Here is a 25,854-nt window from a genome sequence, read left to right on the forward strand (position 1 = left end):
GCCTGGGTTCAAAGGCCAACTCTAGTATTAGAGCTTCTTGAAAGTACAGACTCTGAGAAGTACTAATGATGGCTTATGGGTCTGTGCCACCCATAGTCCCAGATTGAATTCCTAGTTTTTGGCTCCTGGCCTTGACCCCAGACGGGTGCCATTTTATTGAGCAAGATAATGAATATAGAGGGTGGATATGGTGGCACAGCACATTTGTGTTTCCCAGTCTCAGGTGAGGCCAACACTTTGCAACCTAAAGCCTGTAATTCCCACTCTGTGTGCAAGCCCCCTGTCACCCTTGCACTTTAGCAGGCTCTGCTGCCTGCTGTGCAGTTGCCTAGAACTGGAGAGGCCCAGCCACTGCCATACAGGGTGCAGTCGGTAGCTAGGTTCTCCGCAGTCTGTGGGGGCACCGCACCTTCTGCACTGTGGGTTTGTCTTTCCTGGAGTTTGTGCCTCTCCCGCTGGGTTCACCTGTGGTCTGCTGCCAGGTTTTGTATGCAGCTGATCTGTGTGTGCCTTCGGAGTGTGCTCTTCATCTGCTGGGTCACTGAGAGAAACCTCTGAGCCTGGGAGCTCCCGTGTCTCTGTTTCATGGGATTCTGGTCTCCCTCTGGGTGCTCAGGTCCTAGCGCCCTTGGGTGGGGGTGGGCTCAGGTCTCACGCCAAGTGTCTCCAACCCATGCACTTCATTTTCTGACTACCCTCTCCTCAAAAACATTCCTTCATCTGACTTTTTTTTTTTTATGTACAGAGGTTATGTTTCCAAAATCTTACCCAGATGAGTATGGCACTTAGTTCAGAGGATTCTAGCAGCAAATACAACTCCCCTCTAGCTCAGCTATCAGAGTTCTGTCTTAACTAATCAAAAACTATCAAGTAGTGAGAGACCCAGGTTTGTAAAGGTACTAGGTACCTAGAGGGTGCTGCGTTCAGTCTGGACTTTGACAAAGCAGTAATATTCCAGGGAGCATAGAACCAATAATACCACAACTTTACAAATAGTAAAAAAAAGGAAACAAAAACAAAACACATTTGTTTTACCACTATGTAATTTTCACTAGACTCTACACTTCTCAGAGCGGCAAGGACTTTTGAAACTATGAAATGTCACTGCCATCTATCATCAACTAACAAGCATAAGACTTCAGAACTTAAAAATACTAAAAAGAAATAACTGCTTAGCCCTTAGCCCTAGCTCCTGAGCTAGGGGGATTTGGTTGTGGAAACAGGGAGGGCCAGCAACCTGTCCCAGCACGAAAGGAAACAGACTCGGAGGTAGATAACTGGTCATGTACAGCTGACCAAAGTACACAGTTTTGGAAGACAATTTACCATTGCTTTGAAAACATATGCAATTGCCTTAATAAAAGCGCTTTCATAACAGTGAATAACCTCATATGTACTAAAGTAGAAATAACTTTATGAATCAGGAATTTCATAGTTTCAAAATTGGGTTTCTTTACACGTGAACACTTGTAGCGATGTTGTAAAAAAGTGTGGCCCTGCTTGGATCCGAATCTTCCTTCATGCTTTTTTTTTTTTTTTTGGTTGGTGTGTGTGTCCATACATCAATTAAAATTAGAAAAACCTAAATGGAAAGGTACAAAAAAGGCACATTCTCCTAATCGCAAACTGGTCTGGCAAAACTAAAGAGCACAGAAGATAGGATGCTGAGATGAGTTGGAGCTCCTGGTTACTGGCTCTTCGGTCTTTGGTGAAGTTACCTTTAAAAGTGCCAAGTCATTTTTATTTTTCAAATTTACCTGATCTAGAGAGAGCTAGTAGCCAATCGTTTTGCTTCTGTTCATATCTCAGCTTACATTTGAAGATAAATCCTTACTTTTAGCTTTTGCCATTTAGTTGCAATAGTAACATTTTTTTCTTTTTCTTTTAGGTCTGCCAGATCTCAGGCATAATTCTCATTCTAAAGCACTATCGTTATAATAAAACCAGGACAAAACATTCAGTGACTCCCCTCCCCCGTCCCACCCCCATTCCCAACACTGCCTACACTAAACCTAGAACATCAAGTTAGTTTTTTTTTTTCTGAAAAAAGGCAAAAAAGACTTTACATTGCATCATACAGCAGATATCCTAAATCCATCAAACTTTCAGGAAACGGTTGGCGTACAGTCTTACAATTTATCCTATTAAAAGTTCCCCAGTCTGAAAATGTGTTTCACACAAAATATTTTTCCCTTCTTGCATTTCACTACTTTACACACTATGTGAAAAATCATTAAAAACACCTACTACATATTTTAAAAAGCCCAAATTTCAGCAGCTTTTACTGACTACCTTTTAAAAGCCCTATGCTGCTGTTTTACAAGGCATGATAGACCAGCTCCTTTGGTCAAAGCATTCTACATCATTAGCTTGAACTAACTTTTACTGAAACAGCTACAGCATCAAAAGAGTTAAGGCAAATTGGAATTCATGGAAAAGTATAAGACACTTCACACTACATGGAAACAAGAAATGGAAAGCTAAGAAAGAGACGTTGACCCTGAAGGGTAGCGACACTCGCGCTGCAAGCACAAACCACCATGGTTGAAGTCAGACTAGTTAAAACTTGAGAAAGCCCATTTCATACAGCTGGGAAAAAAAAAAAAACAACACAAGCACAAAATGAACAGAACCACAAAAATCCAGTCATGCCCTTGGATAAGTCTTCATGGTCTTTGTGCACACCCAGAAAATCGAAGTTTTCTTTTCTTTCTTTCTTTCTTTTTTTTTGGCATGGTAACATTTGATAAAAATCTTTTGTTTTTTCCTTTTTTCTTTCTTTTTCTTTTCTTTTTTCTTTTTTAAGAAAATAAACCTGTTCAGGGCAACAGCTACTAGATGAATGTAAGGGTTTTATGCACCTTGTAGAACTTATAGGAAAAATAGTCAGTTGATTTCATTATAAATAACGTTTTCAAGAACCTGTGCAAAACTGTCAATAATTTCCTAAAGCACAACTGATCAGAAAAATCCATGATTGTTCAGCCTCCACACCCTTCTTCATGTAAAGAACACCCTTCTGTGTAGCTCACAGTTACTTATCGGGTTGAAAGGTATATGGAGAATGGTCATTAGACGTCTCTACTGCCACCTGCTGCTGACCACTCGCCTCCTCCACAGGAACCGCTGTGGTCTGCGTGTGTGGATACTGTGGCAGATAGGCTCCTTGCATAGCTCATGTTGCAGGCATGTATGTTCCGGTGCTGCCTCCTGATAGGTGACTCATCTGCTGGGCGGCCAGAGGGCTGGTCATAGACGCAGGTTGTAGTGACATGGTGTGCTCCATTGTGGGAGTCAACCTGGCACCGGGGTGCTGTAAGATATACGGCTGAGGTTGCATCCAACAAGGACTTTGTACCTGGTGGGCAGATACAGGAGATGCAATGTAAGGTGTCATACAAGTTTGAGTGATCATTCGGTTTGTAGCAATACTGTATGGTGAAGGGTAAAATCCGTTCTGTAGAGCAGCTGTAGTTGGGTCATAAGTGTCATTCCAGCAAGTCTCACCTCTCCTCAATGCCATGGTCTTCCATTAGGGATGTATTTGTTTGGGTTCTGTCTCTTCTTCTGTCCTCCATCCGCAAACTTGCACAATAAAGGTTCTGTCGGAGCAGAAACTCCAGGTGGGGTCTTAATGAATTTTCCATTAAAATGATCAATAATGGCTTCGCAGTTTTCTGCTGATTCTATCCTAGCAAAGCCAACGCCACGACTTGTACCACTGGACTCACGTAGTCTCCTGGTGGAGATAACTTGTCCAAATGGGTTGAGCAGATTTTCAAGTTCTTGCTTATCCATGGATAGCGGCAAATTAGAAACACACAGGTTTGTAGGATCTTGTTCCTGTTGCTTTGCCATTTGAGCTTAAACCCCGCTAGCCTTCAGGGCAGACACAGCTTTCTGAGCCGCCGCAGGACTGTCAAAGTCGAAAAAACCGTAACCTTTGCATTTGTTCGTTGTTTCATCCAGAAAATTGCCTTCGTGGAGACTATTTTCCCATATGGTTGGCAGAGTTTCACCAGGTCCTGGTCGGTGGTATTGGGGGGCAGACCTCGGATAGAGAGGTTTGTTTTGCTTAGCTGATCCCATCCTGAGTTGCTACTGCTGCTACTGTTGTTATTACTGCTGGTGGTGCTGGGACTGGGCGGGGCCCTAGGATGGGCTGGGACCAGAGACTGCTGCTAGCTACAGGGAGTTCAGCAGCTGCTGCAGCTGCTGCTGCTGCCGCTGCCCCTGGATCGCCCCTGCTGCTGGGGAAGATGATTGTGGCGGGCGCGCAGCGGGGCAGCGTGGCCAGGTCAGTGGTGAGTGACCCTGCAGAGGGAAGAACAGAAGAACAATGGGACCAGCACGGGGGCCCCTGGGCTTGTCAACACTAAGAAACAGCAAGAAGGGGGGACAGCAGCCAAGGAGAGCAAGTTGGAGCAGCCAGTGTGCAAACAACAGTGAAGCCTGGAAGCCCGGAGAGGAAGGAGCGGTCTCCTGTGCCCACACTGCTGACAGCCAAGGAAATGGCCTGCTGCCTACACAGCACTGAGAAGGCCCGGGTGCATCCTTACTCTCACAGCTTCTATGCCTTGGCTTCACAAAGGACTCAAAGTGAAGAGCCTTATGACGATATTAGAAAATCAAAGTTTAAAAAGAGAAAAATAGGGCCCGGCGGCGTGGCCTAGTGGCTAAAGTCCTCGCCTTGAAAGCCCCGGGATCCCATATGGGCGCCGGTTCTAATCCCGGCTGCTCCACTTCCCATCCAGCTCCCTGCTTGTGGCCTGGGAAAGCAGTTGAGGACGGCCCAATGCATTGGGACCCTACACCTGCGTGGGAGACCCAGAAGAGGTTCCAGGTTCCTGGCTTCCAATCAGCGCGCACCGGCCCGTTGCGGCTCACTTGGGAAGTGAATCATCGGATGGAAGATCTTCCTCTCTGTCTCTCCTCCTCTGTGTATATCTGGCTGTAATAAAATGAATAAATCTTTAAAAAAAAAAAAGAGAAAAATATTTTTTCTTTTCAAAAGCGTGTCATTGTTAATAGTGTGTATGTAGTTGAGAGAATTGAATGTCCATGCGGGTCTCTGATTAGGTGAAAAGGGTGCAGGTATGGAGGAAGATGGGTGAGAGAAATGTTTCAGCTCTTTTCTTTATTTTGTTGTGTCCGTAGCTGCAAATGGGGCTGCTCATTTCTTTCAAACTATGTCAGCAGTGGTTTAGCATGACATGACCCATACCCAGGGGGTGTTGTGCGCTAGTCCAGCCTGGCCCATTCCCAACCCACTCACGTACTCCAGTGAGTGTGGGTAAGTTTTGTAGTCTAGCCTGGCTTGACCTGTCACTAGGTCAAGTACAAACCAGCAGGTGTAGCAGTCCCACAGGGGAGAACCCACTGTCCATTACTGAACATGGCAGCAGATCTGGTTCTCTCATGTTCCAGATGCAACCCACCTGATGTGGCTGGCCCTGCACTTATAGGAAGATGCTGTGGTCTAGCCCTGTCAGACAGCACCCTGCTGGCTAACCCCTCCTCCCCAGCCTCAACTTTCACATGTACCAGTGGTCAGGTAGCAAAACTACTGAACCCATTCCAGGTCACACACGAGGGGAAAGTGCCTTGGTCTGACTCAGACATCCCCTCCAATTTATGCTTTGTAAATCACCTTGTCAGGTCTAGTGTGATAAACTAGCAATTTAATCCTTGCCTTGTGCCGACTGCCAGGATCACATATGGGCACCAGTTTATGTCCTGTTTCTTCCGCTTCCATCCAGCTCCCTGCTTCTGGCCTGGAAAGGCAGTGGAGGATGGTCCAAAGCCTTGGGATTCTGCACTCACATGGGAAACCCAGAAGAAGCTACTGGCTTCTGGCTTCGGATCGGCTCATCTCTGGTCATTGTGATCAACCGGGGAGTAAGCCAAGGGACAGAAATTTCTTTATGTCTCTCCTTTTCTCTGTTAATCTGGCTTTCCAAATAAAAAAAATAAATTTTAAACTACTTTGTTTGAGCTCCTTTGTTTTTCTGTGAGTGTAGTGGCCAGGTCTATGGAAGTCTCCAGAATTCATGCCACAAATGTCAAACATGCCTTTGGTGGCTCCAATTCCAATAGTCCCCAACCCTCCCTGAGACAATCTGTGCTCCACATGCCACACTGTGGTGTGTGTGTGTGTGTGTGTGTGTGTGTGGTGCCTGGTGGCCAAGGCAGCATGACCTGGCCTGGGTTCCTCATTGTGTAGCTCCACACAAAAGTGCCCGACATGCCTAGCAGAAAGGGCTGCAAGTTCCAGCCCAGCAGTCCATGCTTCCTGCCGTAAAGTGGCTTGTGCTGTTCCCTGCATATTTAAAAAAACAGAATAGGCAACTGTGTTGGCAAACTGGTACAGTTCACTTAGAGTTGGCATTCGCCAGGCCCAGAATGCCCGCCAGCTGTCGGCTGCTTTTCTCCCAGCAGTGTAACAGTTGGCTAGGTACAAGGCCATGTAGGCAGCTGCTTACAGCTTGGGGAGAAAAAACATTTTCAAAACTATGAATTAATAAAACATGAAACTTTCTACAGCCCTGAGACTCACAGCTCCAAGTGTGATTTTTAGGAAAGAAATTTTTTTTTTTTTTAATTACAAAGTCAGATATACAGAGAGGAGGAGAGACAGAGAGGAAGATCTTCCGTCCGATAATTCACTCCCCAAGTGAGCCACAACGGGCCGATGCGCACCGATCCGAAGCCGGGAACAGGAACCTCCTCCAGGTCTCCCACGTGGGTGCAGTGTCCCAATGCATTGGGCCGTCCTCGACTGCTTTCCCAGGCCACAAGCAGGGAGCTGAATGGGAAGTGGAGCTGCCGGGATTAGAACTGGAGCCCATATAGGATCCCGGGGCATTCAAGGCGAGGACTTTAGCCACTAGGCCACGCCGCCGGGCCCCTTAGGAAAGAAATTCTAAGTGATTTGAAATATATCTGGAAAAGTGAACAAGAGGCAGAAAATACGTGCAGTTTGGATTTGGAAGCAATGTGCCCTAATTCCAAAGACTGAAATCTTAGATAAAGGCTGGTCGCTAGTGTATCAGGCTAATCCTCTGCTGTGCCACTGGCATCCCATTTGAGTGTTGATTCATGTTTCAGCTACTCTACCTTTAATCCAGCTTCATGCTTCTTGCCTGGGAAAGCAGCAGAGGATGGCCAAGTGCTTGGGACCCTACACCCACATGGGAGTACTGGAAGAGGCTCCTGGATCCCAGTTTCAGACTGCCCCAACTCTGGCTGTGGTGGAAATTTGAGAGATGAACAAATGGATGAAAGGTTTGTTTATATCTTCTACTCTAAAATACATCTAAAAAAAAAAATCCCTAAAATTATATGTCACATACAGCTTTAAGTCCATAACATTTTTGCTGATTAGGTGAATCCTATTTTGGGAAATCACATATTACCATAATCAATTTGAGGCAAGAGTAAAAGGTGATGTCTCAACAGCCACTAAACAATTTGAAAAGGATGTTAACAATGTATATCCGCTTGGAGCCTAGATGGCGGCTCTGCTGCTGAATGACACAGCACCCTGTGCTGAGCCTGAGCGGCCACCAGAGGGCGCCTGATATAAAAAATTAAGTCAGAAAGAACATGCATTTTCTTTTTTTTTCCCGTTTTTTTTCTTTTTTTTTTTTAAGATATATTTTATTTTATCTTATTGGAAAGGCAGACTTACAGAGAGAAGGACAGACAGAAAAAAAGATCTTTGTCCACGGGTTCACTCCCCAAGTGGCCACGATGACCAGAGCTGAGTTGATCCTTAGTCAGGAGCCAAGAGGTTCTAAATTACTTGTTAAAACAAAACAAAACAAAACAAAAACTGGAGGCTAGAATAATATTGATATTGAAACTTAATGAAAATAGAGTGAAAAAGGAAATCGCATTATTGTCTTAGAATATAATTTAAATATAATAATTATAATAATAATTAATTTTAATATAATTTAAATTTGTTGTTGATGTTGTTGTTGTTGTTATTGTTGTTGTGATCGATGTGCCTGTTATGAAATGATGTCAATCCGAAAAATAGTAATATTATTTCAACCCCCCCAAAAATAAATAAAATGATTCAAAAAAAAGAATATAATTTAAATCTTAAAATGAATTAGGCTGATTATTTAAAGTAAGAACGCATTACAAAAAAGTCATAGCATAAACGGAAACATAATAAAATATTAATAACAGTTCTTAGTGTCCAGGCTGGCCTGGGAAGTTAAGTGAAGCATGTTACAGATGTGGCTCCTGGCCCTGCAGCTGCCATGGAGGTAATAAGCTGGGCCCTACCATACTTCCCGATTAACCATGGAGGACTCTTCCAAGATGGAGAGCTGGAGAAGGTACCAAGGAGCTGTGCCTGTGGATGTGTAAGCATGGACAGAACACTGAAGGTCACAGTGTGACCTTGAAAGTGAGGTGGGGTTCCTAATGATGCAATCTTGGAAAAGTCTTTATTAAAAGAACCTCACCATCCAAATATAGTCTAATTTCAAGCTGTACTTACGTAGGATTCCAGCTTATAGCTCATCCTTGAATTTCTTTTTTGCATATCAATAAATATTGGATTCAACCCCTCCTGGTCAGCTTATGGATTCTTCACTATTTAAGAGTTATTGTATCAAGAGGGGATTGTGTTTTGTCACTCTAGAAGAGATGTTCACAAAAACTAAACATCTATTGATTAATGACAAAGGAGTTATTACATTAGCTGGTGTGGGCTTCATCAGAACTTACGTCGTATCTGTGGTAATGTGCACACATGAGGTAGCCATGCCCTGTGCGGAAGGGTAGCTGTGGCTGGCTCATTGAACTCATCCCCAGTTGCTGTTTGGAATAGGCACCACATTTGCAGAGTCAACAACTAAGAAACCACATTTCCAAGGAGATTTAGGACGTTATCCATTCTCCAGGATTTTCAGAGCCTTGAGGCCTCCCAATAATGATGCCTACCCAGCAGTAGAGTTATCATAGTACTTTAAGAATACCTGTCCTAGATGGGAACCAGAAAACTTATCATTCATGTTAGAAAGTTGGTTGGAAATCACAGATTCTCTCCTGAGGATGTTCATCCATGATCCTGCTGAGCACATTTCTGGTAATGGGCAGATAGACTTGTTGGCTAAATGATCACCAGACTTTCCAGAGAATTGGCTACAAAGTGAGTTGAAGCTGGCCAAGGAGCAGAGCAGTGGTCGTGTCTGGTTAATGGGTTAACTGGTTGACAATGAGCTATCTGGCTGTAGGGTGGGAGAAGGGTAAGCTATGACCCTAGAGAACCAAAGAACCAGTAAGAACCAGGCAGCTTTGTCTGCAGGCAAAGGAAGGGTTGCCAAGGGAGCCTGGGAAGGGGTGTGGTGTCTGTATTTCCTAAGGAAGAATGAGCAGATATATCCTTGGGGTGATGGAGGAAAGTGGCAGTAACTCCCACCCCTACCCTTTTCTTCCTACTCCCCTTGAGAGTGAGTTGTCAGCTGAATTGGGACAAGGGAGGCCCTCCTCCATGCTAGCAGAAGGATTGTGCTTCAGTGCTACATGGAGTGACCCCAAACCTTCCCTCCATGCTGGCAGAGGGATCTGCTCCTTCCACTGCCTCTAGGACACTCCTCAGTGACTCCTCCTGCTTATCCTCCTTGACTTTTCCCCCAAACCCTCCAGTTGCTTCAGTTGCTCCCATCCTTTTATTCTCTTTTGAGGAGCCATCCTTTCCTGGTTTCATTTCCTGTAGCTATCCTCAACTTCCTGGAATGCTTTAGGCTTCTACTGTTCACCTGCACTTGTGTGGTCTTGCTATGTTTGTTTTCCACAGACACGTTCTGTCTCATTAAGGACTAAAGTCCTAGCAAGGGAGTGGTGAATCCCACATCAGAGGGCTTGGGTTCAAGTCCTGGCTCTGGCTCTGATTCTAGCTTCTTGCTGATGCACAACCTGGAAGCAGCAGGCCACAGCTCAGGTGCTTTTGTCCTGTCATCTACAGGGGGACCTGAACTGAGTTCTGGGTTTCTGGCTTCAACATGGCCCTGTTTCAGCTGCTGCAAACATTTGTGAATTTAAATAGCAGAGCAGAAGATTTCTCTGTCTTTCTCTCTATCTTTCAAATGAATGAAAATAAATTCAAAAAAGAAAAAGTCTCCAAGACATTGAAATTCAACAGGAAAAAGCAGAAAGCCTTTCTGTTTTTTAGCTAGACACTTGCAGAGCAAATGAAGAAAGAGTCCAGAGAGGAGGCAGAGGGTCCAGTGGGACAAGGGCTTGTAAAAGTGAGTTTTGTACTTAAGAGCAGGGTTGGTTATTACAAAGAACCTAAAAATGACTGCTGGCTGGAATGAGAAATCAATTGAAGAACTATTTTTTTTAAAGATTTATTCATTTTATTACAGCCAGATATACACAGAGGAGGAGAGACAGAGAGGAAGATCTTCCATCCGATGTTTCACTCCCCAAGTGAGCCGTAACGGGCCGGTACGCGACAATCCGAAGCCGGGAACCTGGAACCTCTTCCAGGTCTCCCACGCAGGTGCAGGGTCCCAAAGCTTTGGGCCGTCCTCGACTGCTTTCCCAGGCCACAAGCAGGGAGCTGGATGGGAAGTGGAGCAGCCGGGATTAGAACAGGTGCCCATATGGGATCCCGGGGCTTTCAAGGCAAGGACTTTGCCGCTAGGCCATGCTGCCAGGCCCAATTGAGGAACTATTAAGGCAAGTACAGAAATTTTTCTTGAGAAGAGGGAAGGAGAAATAAAAGCACAAAGAACGGTTTGTATCAAGGAAGAGGTAGCTGAAGACAGATTGAATCAGGGTCTCCCATGCAAAAATGGTTCTAACCCAGAGACAAGGAAGACAAAAACAACCTGGTACTGTTATTTCCAAACTCCTGACCCCATCCCTGAAAATGGCCTGGGTGTGTAGAAGCCATGGCAGTCACCATTCCATTAGTGGAAGGGAGCAGAAATGTGACCTTTGCTGGCATCCTGCTAGTGAGCACCCCACATTGGCAAAGAAACTATTTTTTTCTTGCTTGAGAAAAATTTCCCCTTAACTTTCGTTCAAAATCTGCTCCATTAGATATTTCAGTTATGTTTTAAGCGGTGAAGTGAGACTGGTGGGCAGTGTTGGCTTCCAGGCCTGCCCCCACCCTGGTCTTGTTTCTTGACTCCGCATACAGAAGGGCACTGTGCCCTCCCCAGTGGCCTTGGTGTCATGGACAGGAGCTTTGGCCTGCAGGCAGGTGCCTGGGGATCCTGCATCCTGCTTCAAGGAAGCCCAGCGATTGTGCCCAGCCCCCAGGGCTCTACCTCAGTGACACCATCGGGGATTTTACCAGCGTGCACCAAGATCATGAACCTGCTTGCCCCCCTCCCCGGTCTGTCCTCCCTACACCCCCAGATCTGCATCCTGCAGAGGCTGTCAGGCCCCACCCACTCTAGGCCATGCCCAGGAGGAAAAGAGGGGCCTCCGCAGTCCACATGCTCATTCCATCTTGAGTTTAGGACTGCAGGTCAATCTGCATTGGTCCAATGGAAGCCTTCTCCACATGCCTGTATAAGGATTCTCTTTGTCCTCCACCCCATCCCATGGCCAGGCTATGCCAGCAGCTGCTCTGTGTGGCAACAATGGGCTAGTATGGTTCCTAGCAGTCTGGGATTCTGAAAGGTTGGCATGCCAAACCTGTGATTGTACCAAGACAATTCTTCTGTTGTGAGCCCATGTCAGTGTGAGGCAGTCCCAGATCCTGTCTCCACCTTTGATTATACTGTAGTATTTATGGGAACCCAACACTCACCATGCTTCCCATCTATAATATCCATGCATAAAATCCATTGGAAGTTTATTACAGCAGGGTTGCAGGGGACAAGGAAATCTGATTATCTCAGTGAATTACATTTCCACATAAATTGTCAAAAGGTTTAAAATAGAGGTGGTCAGACTGAGGAAAGCGTGTACATGTAGAAAATAAAAATACAATTATACATATACAATGGTTAATGTGCTTGTATTAAATATTTATTTACTTTTATGTGAAAAGGTGAGAGAGAAAAAGAGATAGACATAGGGAGAGAGAGAGATTTCCTGTTCCTTAAGTGGTCACAACAGCTGAAACTAGACCAGGTCAAAGCACATGGATGGCAGAGGCCCAGACATGCAGGCCATCTTCCAGCACATTCTCAGGCACAATTCAAGGACAGTGGACCAATCTTGGAGCATAGCTACCTACTGGGCCTTGTGCCAAGGTAAATATTATAGTGCTGGAAGAGAAGCAGCTAGTAGCTGGTAGGCATTCTGGGCCTGCTTAATACCAAATCTGTGTTAACTATCAACATATGCCAGTAGAGATTTTTATTCTATTTTTGTTCTTTCTTATTTAAATGCTAAGTGGAGAAACAGGGGAACTGCAGGTTGGGACATCCCACCATGGTTCCAGGCAGCAGGGGCTGCAACTTGCCTAGGGAAGGAGGCTTGGTTACATATTGGAATGGAAAAGGCTGAGGGCATGTTTGACCTGAGAAGAATGACTTCTGGGTTCTTCCAAAGACCTGGCCACTGTACTTGCAGGAAGACAGGTAAGATGGAATGGTTTAGACAGGGAAAATGGAGGGTATGTCTGGGACAGGCCAAGACACTTGCCTACCTGGGAGGCCTGGGCTGGGCTAAAAAGGATCACCTGCTTCACATTGGTTCATGCAAAGCTGGTGCTAGTGGGCATACCTTGCTGGTTTGTGAGTATCAATGCAAGGAAAGGCTACATAAAGACTGGCAACAGCACCCATCAGAATGCATAACACCTGCATTTAGGAGTAGATTCTGTACTATATTTGTGGTCTCACTTCCATAGAACAACACTAGCTGGTAATGTGCAGAACTGGGGGTGGTGAAAGGCCACTCCAGGCTGGGCCACAAACTCATCTGAATGAACAGAATCCACCTGACACTCATGGGAGCTGGGACTGTGAGGAGACCAAGTGGGGACAATACTTTCAAGGTTAAGGACTGAGGGCAGATTGTATCAGGCTGGGCCACTGCCCCTGCTGGCACGTGTGAGATCCAGGGCTGAGAACAAGCACGGTGACAGAACTTGTGGAAATCTCCTCCAAGTCTGCAGTTCCCTCTGGGGAGCATGAGAGTTGGCTCTTGGGGTGGGCCTGGCCAGGCAAGTCTGTAGCACACATTAGCATTTCTGTGGTTCTGGTCTGAGGGCAGGCCAAGTAGGACCAAACCTGAGCAATTGATTTCTCACAAGAGAGCCTGGAAAGGATGTGTGCTCAGCCCAGCTGGGCTGCAACACCCACCGGCAAGAACTGAGACTGTGGATTTACCAGGACAGGCTGATTTGAAACAACTGCCAACACACACAAGACCCAGGAATGGTAACAGACCTATTAGGGAAACTGTTGGGACTCCCTTGCTGGGCTTGAGCTCCCATTGCTGAGTGAAAGGCAGAGTTCAGGGTGGACCAGGTGGGGCAAAGCCCCAGTATCAGTCAGCAGCTGTGTGGACTGGTATGGGTTCAGGCCAGGTTGATAAAGGACCCAGAATCCACTTGTGCTTTCAAGAACCATCCTCTGATGAGACAATCAACATCTCCCACTGACACAGAAGAGCTGGCTTTCATGCTCCTTGATGTCCACTCCTCAGGTATCTGCAACTAAGGAGACCCAGTCCAACACCTGCACTTCAGGGTCAGAGTTTAAGGATGCAGTTGCACAACCCCCAAGAGATCTCGCCTCAGACTTGACTCTTGTGTGCACTGGCCGGGCAGGGTCAGATTCAGTCCATCACCTACACTAGCCAATGGACATATTGTTGCCTAGACCCAATTCTCACATGCACTGATGGGTGCTGTGACCCAGTAATAGGTACATCCTGACAGGGAAGTGCCAATAGTTTCGCTGCCAGGCATCATCCCAACGCTAGATCTTGCACCTGCCAGGGGCTGCTGCAATCCTGCCTGATATGATTCACATTTATTCCTGGAAATTGTCAGCTGGGTTGTTGCCTAGCTCAGTTGGCCTGCACCCATCAAGGCTCTCCTGTTTGCCAACGAGAGACCCAGATTCAACTCCCAGCTCCCAACGTCAGCTCATGGCTAAGGCTCAGCAGCTGCAGTCACCAAGTGCAGAGTCCAGTTCCAGGTGAGTAAGGAACTCGAGAATGGTGCATGGAGTAGGCATAAGAGAAAATAAATGGACCACTATGACTTCAGGATCATAATGGACAACACAAGAAAGTTGTCCTCTTTATTTATACAGAAACAGTCACAAGCCCTGGCACAGACTTTTTGCCTCATAGTCAAGACAGTGTTTACAAGAATAATTCTGCCCTTTGTTTCACCTTAAAGCTCTCAATAGAAGTTCTCAATATCAATCAGTAACACATTCGTACTACAATCCTCATTCTACAACTTAATCTTGAATCAGTTAAGGGAGGAAATCCATTACATAAAGCGGGGGGGGGGGACCTAAAGATCAAGGATGGTCAAATGGGGACATCACAGACAAAGGCAGCCTAAATAATAACAGACCTTTTCATAGTTATCACTGACATTAACCTCCAAGCTCACATCGATAATAAAAAAATAACTCCACAGCAATAAACAATGCCTGAACAGATTACAGAATTATTCAGCTGGGTGGTCCAGCGTCAATGCAAAGCAAGGTGGAACTGCCTTCAGGTGGCTTATAGAGATATCCTCTGGACCCTGCCATGCAGACCCTTCCTTGCGGCAAGGAATCAGAGGTGGTGCACCCTCTGAGAGACGCAACCATGGTGAAGGCTGCTACTGTGTAGTTACTGGTTCCTATTACTCTTTTTTTCAGGTTTTAGATTTTTACTTTTGATATATGTACATAATTGATCAGGGTGGGAAAGATCTAGGGTTAGGGAAAAGTGAGTGTGATCATTGTTTCTAAATTTTCTATTTCTTCCTGATTCTAGGGGAAGGAGAGACATAATGGGAGAATCCATACTCAGCCTCCAAACTGCCCCAGTACCCAGGGAAGGAGAATGGCCCAATATCAACCTAGGGTCCCGATATGGAGCACTTTCTGAAGGTTGTGCCCAGGTGGTTTGGATGGTTCTGAAATGTTCTTGATCTTGCTGATCCAAAGATGAGGAAACACTCCTGCTGTTCATTGACTAACGTAATCAATCTTAGCATCTGCATTTGTGTGGAATTTTATTGTCATTGTTTGGCTGGAGTAGTTGTCCAGTTTGTTCTGATCTTCTTCCTCTGCTATGGTACCAGTTTTCCTCTGCAGACTCCAAAGAGCTGTGAAATTCTCCATGTGCATAATGGCCTGCCACCCACTGCACTGTCTTCTCCAATGAGGAGTACCTGTTCTCACAGGTAGGCTTAAGGTCTTGGGACACATGACCCTGACCTGCCAGAACCCCTCTCCTGGGGCTCATGGATCTGGACCCCATTGCAAAAATGAATCCAAGGATCTGGGCAAGGCAACCAAAGCACTACAAGACCCCCACCAAAGTTGCCACCCCGAACCTTATCCTCTCTGCATTTGTAGAGAACTGATTAAGAAGTGAGGCAATTGAGACTCAATAAGAACACTGATATGATAAACTGGCATCATCCAGCAGGGGTTTAACCTTTTTTGGTTAAAGATTTATTTCCTTTTATTGGAAAGGCAGATCAGATTTACAGAGACAGAGAGAAAGATCCTCCATTCTCAGATTCACTCCTCAAATGGCCACAATTGCCAGAGTTGAATGGATCCAAAGCCTGGAGCCAGGAGCTTCGTCTGGGTTTCCGACATAGGTGCATAGACTCTAGGGTATGAGCAATCCTCCACTGCTTTCCAAGGTTATTACCACAGAATTGTATGGGAAGTGGAGCAGCCTGGACAAGAACTGGCAACCACATGGGATCTAGGTAGTTGCATTGTGAGGATTTAGCCTTTGCATCAGGTTCAGGCTTGAGATTTGGTGCTACAGGACTGGACAAAGATGCATACATGTATCTCCAACTGCTTTATTCCAGGAACACACAGAACAACCATCATGCCATAGACTCATAAAAACCACCTTGGTGGTGAATATACTTCATTACTTATAAGAGTAATATACCATATCACTTCATGACTCAGAAAGAAAATCAAGGTGGTTTAATTTTAAAGTCAAAATGATTTGGAGAAAGTGAAAAATAAACAAGGAAGAGAAGTGTGAAAATCCAAGAGATCTGAAAACTTTTGACAGGAAGCAGCAAAATGCAGATTGTAGAACAAGGCCAAGACTTCAGAAGCTGAGTAGAAGAGCAGGCGGGTGGGGGGAGGTTCTACTTGACACTTCTGCAAGACCTGAGTTTTATAGGTCTGATTCATAGTTATGACTTAAAATTGGCCATCGGAAGATTTCCCACAGATGTATTTTCACAGCCCTTTGGATATCATTATTCCTGAGACTGTAGATGAAGGGGTTCAACATGGGAGTGACCGTGGTATACATCACTGAGGCCATGGCTCTTGAGTGTGAATTTTGTGTAGCAGTTGAACTGAGGTACACACCCAGTCCTGTTCCATAAAACAAGGAAACAGCAGAGAGGTGAGAGGCACAGGTGGAAAAGGCTTTATACTTCCCCTGAGCTGTTGAAATGGCACAGATGGAGGAGACAATCTTGGAGTAGGTGTACAGGATCCCAGCCAGAGGACCTCCTCCCAACAACACAGCACCAAGATACACCACTAAGTCATTGAGAAAGGAGTCAGAACAGGCTCTGTGGACCACCTGATTTGTCTCACAAAAGAAGTGGGGGATTTGTAGGTGTGTGCAGAAGCTCAGCCTCAGCACCAGTAAGCTGTTTAACAAGGCATAAAGGACACTGATAATCCAGCACAGCAGAACGAGCTGCACACAGAGACGGGGGTTCATGATGACCATGTAGTGCAGAGGATGACAGATGGCCACAAAGCGGTCATAGGCCATCGTGGCCAGGAGAAAGTTGTCCAGCACTACAAAGATTATGAAGAAGAACATTTGTGTGATGCAGCCTGCATAGCTGATTACTCTGCTCTGTATCTGAATGTTCACCAGCATCTTGGGGATGGTGGTGGAAGTGAAGCAGATATCCACCATGGACAGGTTGGCGAGGAAGAAGTACATGGGCGTGTGGAGGTGTGGTTCTGAGAGGATGGCCAGGACAATGAGCAGGTTCCCACTGACAGTGACCAGGTACATGGAGAGGAACAGCCCAAAGATGAGAGGCTGCAATCCTGGATCTTCTGAAAGTCCCAGGAGAAGGAATTCCACAACCCATGTGTGGTTCTTTGGTTCCATATCAGCAGTGTGACTACCAAAAGGTGAAGCAACGGGTAGATGTGAGCACTAGTTACACGCTGCCAGAACCATGATATGTGGTTTTCATATCAGTCTGAACGCCCCCCGAATGCCTCTGTTCTCTGGTGTAAAATTCCTCCCCAACGATGCTCACTTCCTGATGAGGCTGTGCCTGCTGCAGCTACAGTGAGATTCTTTGATGCCCTTGAGCACAGGATGTTGGATCATCATGTTCGAGGTACAGTTTCAACAGTATGTGAGCAACCCTGAGAAACAAACATTCCTTAGAGTGAACAAGACAAGAGAAACCATGCAACACATCAGTGGAGGCACAGTTATCCTGGAAAGGAAAGAAATCAGGTGTAAGAGAACAAGGGTAAATTGGGTTGTACTTTCCTGTATCTCCAGTTCAAGCAAGCACAGCAAACAATGTGGCATTTGGACAAAGATTAAGATCTCAACGAACATAAAGAAGGTTCACAAAATTGTATGGGAAATGGTGTGTCTGACAAGAGCCATGGGTCATGCAGAGTCCCGGTGGAGGGGCTCATTTCAGATGACCAATGCCACCACAGCAGAATCCAAAAACAAGAATGAGCAACAGGGAAAGGGCTGAGAGATAGAGAATATTGAGGAAGGCACTAGACTCATTCCCATGACACTTCAAGATGGAGGGAGTCCTTCTGTCCAATGTCACTGCAGTTCATCTTTCTCTGATGAGCTGCAAACACCTTCCTTGAAGTGAAAAAGATGCTGTTCTATTTCCACCTCTGCTTGTGTGTTTTGGCTATTGTATTATGTGTGACCTTTGAGGACACCGATGCTCCTGAATTACAATTTACCCATCATTTTTTTAAACTTTTTAAGATTTATTTTATTTTTATTACAGAGTCCGATATACAGAGAGGAGGATAGACAGAGAGGAAGATATTCTGTCCAATGATTCACTCCCCATCGGCCGGTGCTATGCCAATTCGAAGCCGGGAGCCTGGAACCTCTTCTAGGTCTCCCACATGGGTGCAGGGTCCCAAAGCATTGGGCCATCCTCGACTGCTTTCCCAGGCCACAAGCAGGGAGCTGGATGCAATTTACCCATCTTAACCAAAACATATCGTGAAGAGAAAGAAGCTCTCGAACAATGTGCTTTAGCAGCTTGTATTGGTAATTGGGGATTGCACAGCCCTATGGGATCTGTGCCTCACCTCCCACTGTCCACAAGTGAGAGAAATCACAACCTTGTGGAATGGTCAGCATTCGAAGGACAGTTTAGTCTTTTCGGCAGGAGAAAGTCAAGTAACCACGAACTTGAACCAGTGCATGCTGGAAACTATGTGATGAATGTATGTGTTTTTTTTTTTCTGTTACTTTCTTTGCTCACCACCTCACACACGTACAAACATACACAATAGTATGCATGCACACACCGGGCATGTGGGAGCATCAGAAAGTTAGTGGAAATTCACATTGCCTCTTACTTCTGTTTTCTACCATCTCCTTCAAGCCCCTGTGACACACAGGTGAACACCATGGTCCCCTTTTTCATGTGGCATGAACTCTCTATCCATCCCAGTCACATCATTGGAGAGGAGTTCTGTGGGGCTGTCACTGTCACACTAACTGTCATGACAGAGTGCAGACAGTACACTTTGAGTTTGTGACTGTCCCATTGGCTACATTTCTATGTGTCTGTTATCTGCCTTGTAAAGAACTAATAGTTTTAAAGTACCCAATAAATAGAACTGTTCCTAAGGAGGATCTAACAAGATCAGGGACCTCCAGAGAGATCATTAGAAGAACTTCCACTGGTGTTGGAAACACGCCGTTCCAATTATAAATCCTTGCTGCCCAGCAGAAAACAGCAGAAGAGTAAAAATCAAGGAGCTTATGAAACAAAATGATGATATCCCAGTAGCATTGAGAAACGTTTAGAATGAGCACCATGATAGGAAAAAATGAGCAGAGAATAAACCGGCAATTCCCCCAAGGCAGCACACAAAGAATAGCAACATTTGACTTGGAACTTGTTGTGTCAACCTGAATTTTTTCCCATCTATTGTATACTATTGGAGCAGTTGGTTTCTATGAGGTCTGTTGGCTGCTGAGGGCAGGCCTTCACTATCTTTTTCAGGGATGTCATATTTGTTATTTTGTTCTTTGCAGTTTTGTCTCTTGTCTCATCAACCCATTGAGCACACTCTGGATTTGGTTCTCATCTTTCTCCAACACAGTTTCTACTATATACCTGCTTTACAAAAGTAACTGCTTCATAATTTTACGTCAAATAGCATTCTCCTTTTAATATGTCCCTCGAGACATTATGTCACAGGGATTTCTTTAATTATGTAGTGTCTTCCCTTTGCTGCTGCAAGGGCTAAATGAGAAGCTACCTTACCTGTTTTATTTCTTTTTCAATCCTGACATGGTCCAGTGAATAGGGGTGCATAACACAGAAACAGATTTGAAGTAAGAGTGTGATAAGAACAGGAGAAAACAATCAAATCACTAAGATTCTCCAAAAAGTTTTAAACGAAAGAAAATCTACATTAATTTCATAGCAACAGTTTAACATAAACATGGATTCATAAATGAGTGACTATCTGATAACAAAATATGTGACATAAAATATTCTGGCATAGAGCAGACGTAAAGTCATAATTGATTGCTTTGATCAATAATTGTCTTTTACATAGATGGGTATTTAAGCTCTTACAACTTTTAAATTTATTAATTCAAAAATATTTTTCAAATTTAACAGTGTTTCACATATTTAATATTCCCTTCCTATGTAGATATTCTATGCATATATAATATTCTTTCTTTACAACAGGGATATTATCTCACATCATGTGGGGTTCATGAAAACAAACATAAAGTGAAGAGACTAAGGTAGAGTATTCAAGACAAAATTGAGTCCATAGCAAAATAGTATTACAATTTAGATAGCAAAGTTTGAAAGGTTTCATAAACTCTGGCACAGGTGTCTCTCTATCTGCCAAAACATAGGATGGGTCTGCACCTCACATATCATTCAGAAGATAACAAGAGCTAGAGACCTGAACTGTGGTGTCTGTAACAAGCTAAGCGCCTCTGACAAGGCTGGCATCCCTTACCAGAGCTGCAGTTTGAGTCCCAGCTGCTCTGCTGCAGATGCAGCTCTGGGAAGGCACCTGGGAAAGACAGCATGAGGTGACCCCACTCCTCATTTGAGGGGAGACCCAGATGGAATTCCTGGCTCCTGGGAAGGCAGCAGAAGCCGACCCCAGTGCCCAGATCTCTGTTCTCCACATGGTAGACCCAGATGGAATTCCTGGCTCCTGGCTTCAGCTTGACCAGCCCTGGCTATCGCACTAAACAGAGGCACTCACTCTCTCCCAATTTGTCGCTCATTCTTTAAAATGAATAAATGAAAAACATGTTTGCAAATGTAGAGTCAGACACCTCATGGTGAAAATGAATGTAGGAGAGCATATAGAAAGACACAGGTAAGATGTTTCACTGAGTAGATCCTCCTGACTTTGACAAGAACTCGTGTTGTTTAAAGGATTATTTTCATGTATTCGTACAGAAAGTACATAAATATGTGCATTGGACATAGAGAGTCTTTTTAAAAAACTGTGAGAGGGATGGGTTTTTTGTACAGCAGTGAAGTTGGGAATTTAAAGTTTTCTTTTTTTCTCCCAGTGGTGACAGTTATAAATAATTTAAAATTTTTTTAAAATTTTAAGGTTTAACAACTTTGAACTTTATTTTATACAAAAGAATGAAATTTAATACATTTTTCAGGAGCTCAGTGATATGCTATCCTTACTCTCTTCCACAATCCTACACTTCAACTATTCTGAAATTTGAAAAAAAGATAAACATGGTGAAATGAAACCATCTCTGACAGTGTAATTTCATAAGAAGGTTATTAGGAATCAAACATGCTAATAAAAGATGAATGTGCTGTTTAATTAAATGATAACAGTTGCTTTTGGAGTTAAGAAATAACAGATATAACTATTAGAAAGAGATGTGATCTCTAGAAGATGACAGCTTCCAACAAGTAGCAGACAAATAATCACAAATTAAAAGTACACATACCCAGAAAATTGCAGAGCAGGCAGCATCTCACCAACCCATCAGTATCTTCAGCCAACGATCTAAGAAAATGCAAATGTACTTAAATTTTCACAGAGAAGAAAGAAATTAAGAGCTATGTTTCATGCATACAGTTTCTTGAAAGTCATGCATAATCAGTTTTTAACATAATATTGATTCTTCCAGGAGATCTCTGAAGACCTTTTGGAAATGTGAGATGAAGTTCATGAACACACCCCTTTTACTACATATTTTTTTTTTCCTTCTGTGAATCAACCACATGAGAGAAAAAACTGCAATGTATGTGACACAAGTACTGCTTCTCCAGGTAGAGTTTGAATTTTTCTTATTAATATGAAAGCACATTCACTTAAGCCCATCTCACGGATGACAATGACCTGCCCTTATGTCCCTGGACAGCCCCCCACAACCAACACCCTGCTTCTATAGCCCTCCATCACTCAAACCATTGGAAACACCTCTTCTTTGTGACCTGTTCCATTTTCCGCTCTCATAGGCTTCAGTTACATTCATTTCCTGAACCCCAGCGACCCTGCCTTGCTGAGTTCCATGGACATGTCTCTTTTCATCCTCAGGCACAAGCACTTCACTGAGATCATGACTCAGGCAATCAGGCCTCCCTGCATCTTGCCCCATTGGCCCAGTTCTATATAGTGTGGCTCTCAGGTGGCCACAGGTGAAGGCTCTCCTTTACTGTTCTCTGACCCTTACTACTAGATTTTCAGACTTGCCTGGAGAGGTATCAGAGAGGCAGGTTTTTAACTGGAAATGCAAGCATATCCACAGGAGCTTCCACATGGAGACAGAAACACTCTCCAGTCAGGGTGGCAGGAAGCAACCAAGTTTCTGCCCTAGAGTTGGACACAACCAAATTCCAGACAGCCAAGACTGCATTTTCTGGCAGGAGAGATGTACACAGCTCCTTATGCCTGCTCATCAGGCACGTTTCTCTATGGGATTTCAACCCCTGCACACGTCACTGTCCCAAGGGATGCTATTCTGCACAATAAGACAACTTTATTCCATAGAGTTGTTGTTCCCAAGACAAAAGCATCAAATCAGGCAAATCCAGTATTGATGATTTTGTATCATGGGACATTTTTGCTTGTTGAAACAAAATCACATTAAGTCAAATCACAGGCCTACTTCACTTTCCCCCAAGCTTAGAAAAGAGAAGCTGGCCTTGATCATGTCCTTGGGATCATCCAAGCATGGGTGTGCGGTGGAGACATCGGCTTTGTTATATTCAGAATTTTATTTTTTCCTTTTTTTTTATTGTTTCCTTCATGTATCTGATGTAAAGGCACGTTTTAAGGGAGAAACCACAACCAGTCTCACACCCACCCCAGGTCCCAGATGTGGGGCTTGCTCCGAGGGTCTTGCTCAAGTGGTCTTGATAGTTCAACACTTAGGAATCGCTGCCAATCTCGCCGCTCCAGGCACGATGAGGTTATTGAAGAATCCACTGATTGACATAGTCCATCTTAGAGTCTCCATTTACCCAGTTTTTCACTGCCAACATATAGCTGAGGTGGTTGATTGACTTGTTCTGTCTTCTGTCTTCATGGTTAGGGTTCCGATCCCCAAGGTTCAAATTCCACCTGCAGTCATAGCACAGAGTCAGACCTAAAGCTCTCTCAGGTCTTCCGCATCCATGAGGTAGACATTCTCTACCCCTGCAACAATGATATTGTGGTGGCCTGTTACCCTGAATTTGCTTACTGATACAGTGATGAATGCCAACATCAATGAATACATTCCAAGGAATTCCCTGCTTCTTGTGTTTGGCTATTGATCTGATATGTATTGGTAGCATTCATGGCTACATGGACATACATGCTTAGTTGCTATATCTGCATTAACATAGGTTATTATTGAGATTCTCTTCTGCATAATCATGAAAGATTTCAAGAACTTGATTTCACCGGAATAACTTCTAAACTGCACCACATTCTCAGAGTGAAGATCATACTGGAGTAAGAAAGGAAGGTGGAGGGATGGTGAGACTCAGTGATTGAGGAAGAATACCATGGGAAGTATTATTTTCTTGAAAGTATAAATATGAATTTGTTTGCTTTCTATTTATTTAATTTCATTTTTACATTAGTGCATGCCCATCATCAAAACCAAATTCTCCACAGAAGATGAATGGCTGAAAATTCAATATATGAGCTTTAAAGTTTATACAGCTTAGGTCATCTCTGATTCTGAGACCATTTTAGGTACATCACATTGATTTTGCAGAATAGATTTTACATATGGATTACACTTAAAACACCTGATTTTATTTGTAAAATGAGTAGGTTTCATGTATTCCACAGTAGGCATTTAGGAACATAGTAATACTTTCCATGGTACACTCCTTATTTCCCCAGGTTCTCCACCACACTTTATAAAATTAAAAATACAATTTTTATTGGAAAGGTGATACGATTTATAGAGCTATTTATGTAGAGAAATATTATATCTTCCATGTGCTGGTTAACTCCTCAAATATCCACCAAAGCCAGAGCTGAACTGTTGAGGAGCCAGAAGCCAGGAGCTTCTTCCGGATTTCCCACATTGGGGCAGGTTCCCAGACTTTGGTCATCCTCTAATGCTTTCCAAGGCCACAAACAGGGAGCTGGATGGGAAGTGGAGCAGCATGGAGAGGGACTGGCATCCATATGGGATTCCAGCTGATGCAAGGCAATGACTTAGCCACTAGACCGTCACACTGGGTTCTTTTGCATTCTCACTACCACATCAATTTGGTTTTTTCACTGGTCTATTTTGGTATGCACAATGGTCTGCAGCTGTACCAAATTTATTGCAGAAAGACAAGAATTCATTTTTTTGATGGCTGGGGGCATTCCAATGCATATATATACCAGATGACTTTCGATAGGTGTCCTAGTTAGTATAACTTGAACTGCAAGAGGTTAAGGGTAGAATTGAAAGGTCCACATTTGTCATGATACAGTTTCTTGTCAAATTACATCCTACGACAGTATTCAATGTCCTTCTTAACTTAGTAGCTTATTTTTCAGATCACATGCATTTAAGAATCATTAAAATAAAACGGGTCTCTGGACTCTTGCTATGGCAAGGGATGCCAATTATGCACTTTTAGGGCAGGATGAAACTCTGATCTTTGTCCGTCATTCCTCTGTACATCCTATTCCCAAGCAGTATAGACTTTTTTTTTTTGCCAAAGTAGAGTGTGTGAGACCTCTGTTGAATTCTTTCTTGTCTAGGGTCTTGCTCTTGGAACTAAATGTGTTACTGCATTTTCTGACATAGTCATGAATAAAAATGAGACTCTGCTACTCAAAAAAAAAAAAAAAAAGCTCATTCCTTTCTCATTGCCCAACAGAGTCTCATGTAAAGAGATTGTCATTAAATGAATAAGATTCAGAAATCTCCCTCAATATAGGAAGAACAATTTTCCATTTTAATTACCTTGCATGTGATGGTATTCTGCTCGCCTGTGTCCAAGTACTTTGTGCTGAAAGGGTCATGCGGTCCAGGTGTAGGCATCTGGGTTTGGGCAAATGGTTGTTGGATGTAATTTTTCCTTGAATTTTTATCCTGCACCTGCTTAGAAAGATCCAGAGATATCTCTGACCTTGTCTCCTTGGTCACCCTAAAGCTGGCATTCGTCACTTTTTGAGTTTAGCAAAGACACTCCAGGAGAGGAAGGGAGAAGCTGAGAGAACCACATGGAGCCTATGCATTCCACTGCCCCTTCATGTTCCGGGATCTCTTCAACATCAACTCACACAGAATTTGAGCTCTCCTCCAGTCATGTGTGTCAGGATCTCACATGTTCTTGTTCCAGTGTGTGTGATTTTCTAAAGCTTTTGATTTCCCCAGAAGGCAGCCTCCATGTCATGACTTTGTACCAGCAGAGTAGAAGTGAATTTGAGCAACACTTTGCCAATAAATATTATTTTCCAACATGGATATCAATGCCACAGTGAAATTTCCCAGAGTATTATGACCTGTTCTGTTTGCTTTGGTTAATTTATGTTATATCCTTTGATACAAAAGGAGCCATCTCATAATAAAACAGTTTGAGATGGTATCTTGTGAAAGAGTGGAATGGCACTAGGCGGATTCTGCTGAAGATCGGGCACCACTGGTTTTGCAGTCAGCAGCGCATCTTTGGTTGTGTTTCTGAGGTTCATTTGAGGCTCTGTGTGGCTGTGGTGACTGCTTTTCAGAATTCATCTCCAAAGATGTGGTGTCTTCTTCCAGCCTATCACATTTATTAGACCTGTGACATTTGTCATGATGTATTCTTACCAATGTCAGTGATGGTCAGCTCCAGGGCTGAGCTAAATGAACTAACTTTAATTGAGGATTTGGGCACAGAGTGACCAAGAGAGAAAGAGATGCAGACAGAGATGGCATTCCCTTTATTCTGGTTCATTCCCCAAAAGGTCTCAGTGGCTGAGGCCTGAACTCAGGACCATGAATTCC

At 44.1% G+C, this 25,854-nt stretch overlaps 1 protein-coding gene and 1 pseudogene across 1 annotated transcript; both read right to left on the reverse strand.

The window, feature by feature from the left end:
- Positions 1 to 2,895: 2,895 nt before the first annotated feature.
- LOC101527279 (RNA-binding motif, single-stranded-interacting protein 1-like) lies at positions 2,896 to 8,826 on the reverse strand (annotated as a pseudogene).
- Positions 8,827 to 16,320: 7,494 nt separating this feature from the next.
- LOC101525036 (olfactory receptor 7A10-like) lies at positions 16,321 to 17,289 on the reverse strand. Its single transcript, XM_004586250.3, has one exon. It carries the CDS (start codon positions 17,287 to 17,289, stop codon positions 16,321 to 16,323), a length of 969 nt encoding a protein of 322 aa, XP_004586307.3.
- Positions 17,290 to 25,854: the final 8,565 nt, after the last annotated feature.

The sequence above is a fragment of the Ochotona princeps genome, chromosome 28 (genome assembly GCF_030435755.1).
Source record: "Ochotona princeps isolate mOchPri1 chromosome 28, mOchPri1.hap1, whole genome shotgun sequence".
Classification (NCBI taxonomy): domain Eukaryota; kingdom Metazoa; phylum Chordata; class Mammalia; order Lagomorpha; family Ochotonidae; genus Ochotona; species Ochotona princeps.

Excerpts from the sequence above, each read along its gene's own strand:
- LOC101525036 (XM_004586250.3), bottom strand. The coding sequence starts at position 17,289 with ATGGAACCAAAGAACCACACATGGGTTGTGGAATTCCTTCTCCTGGGA.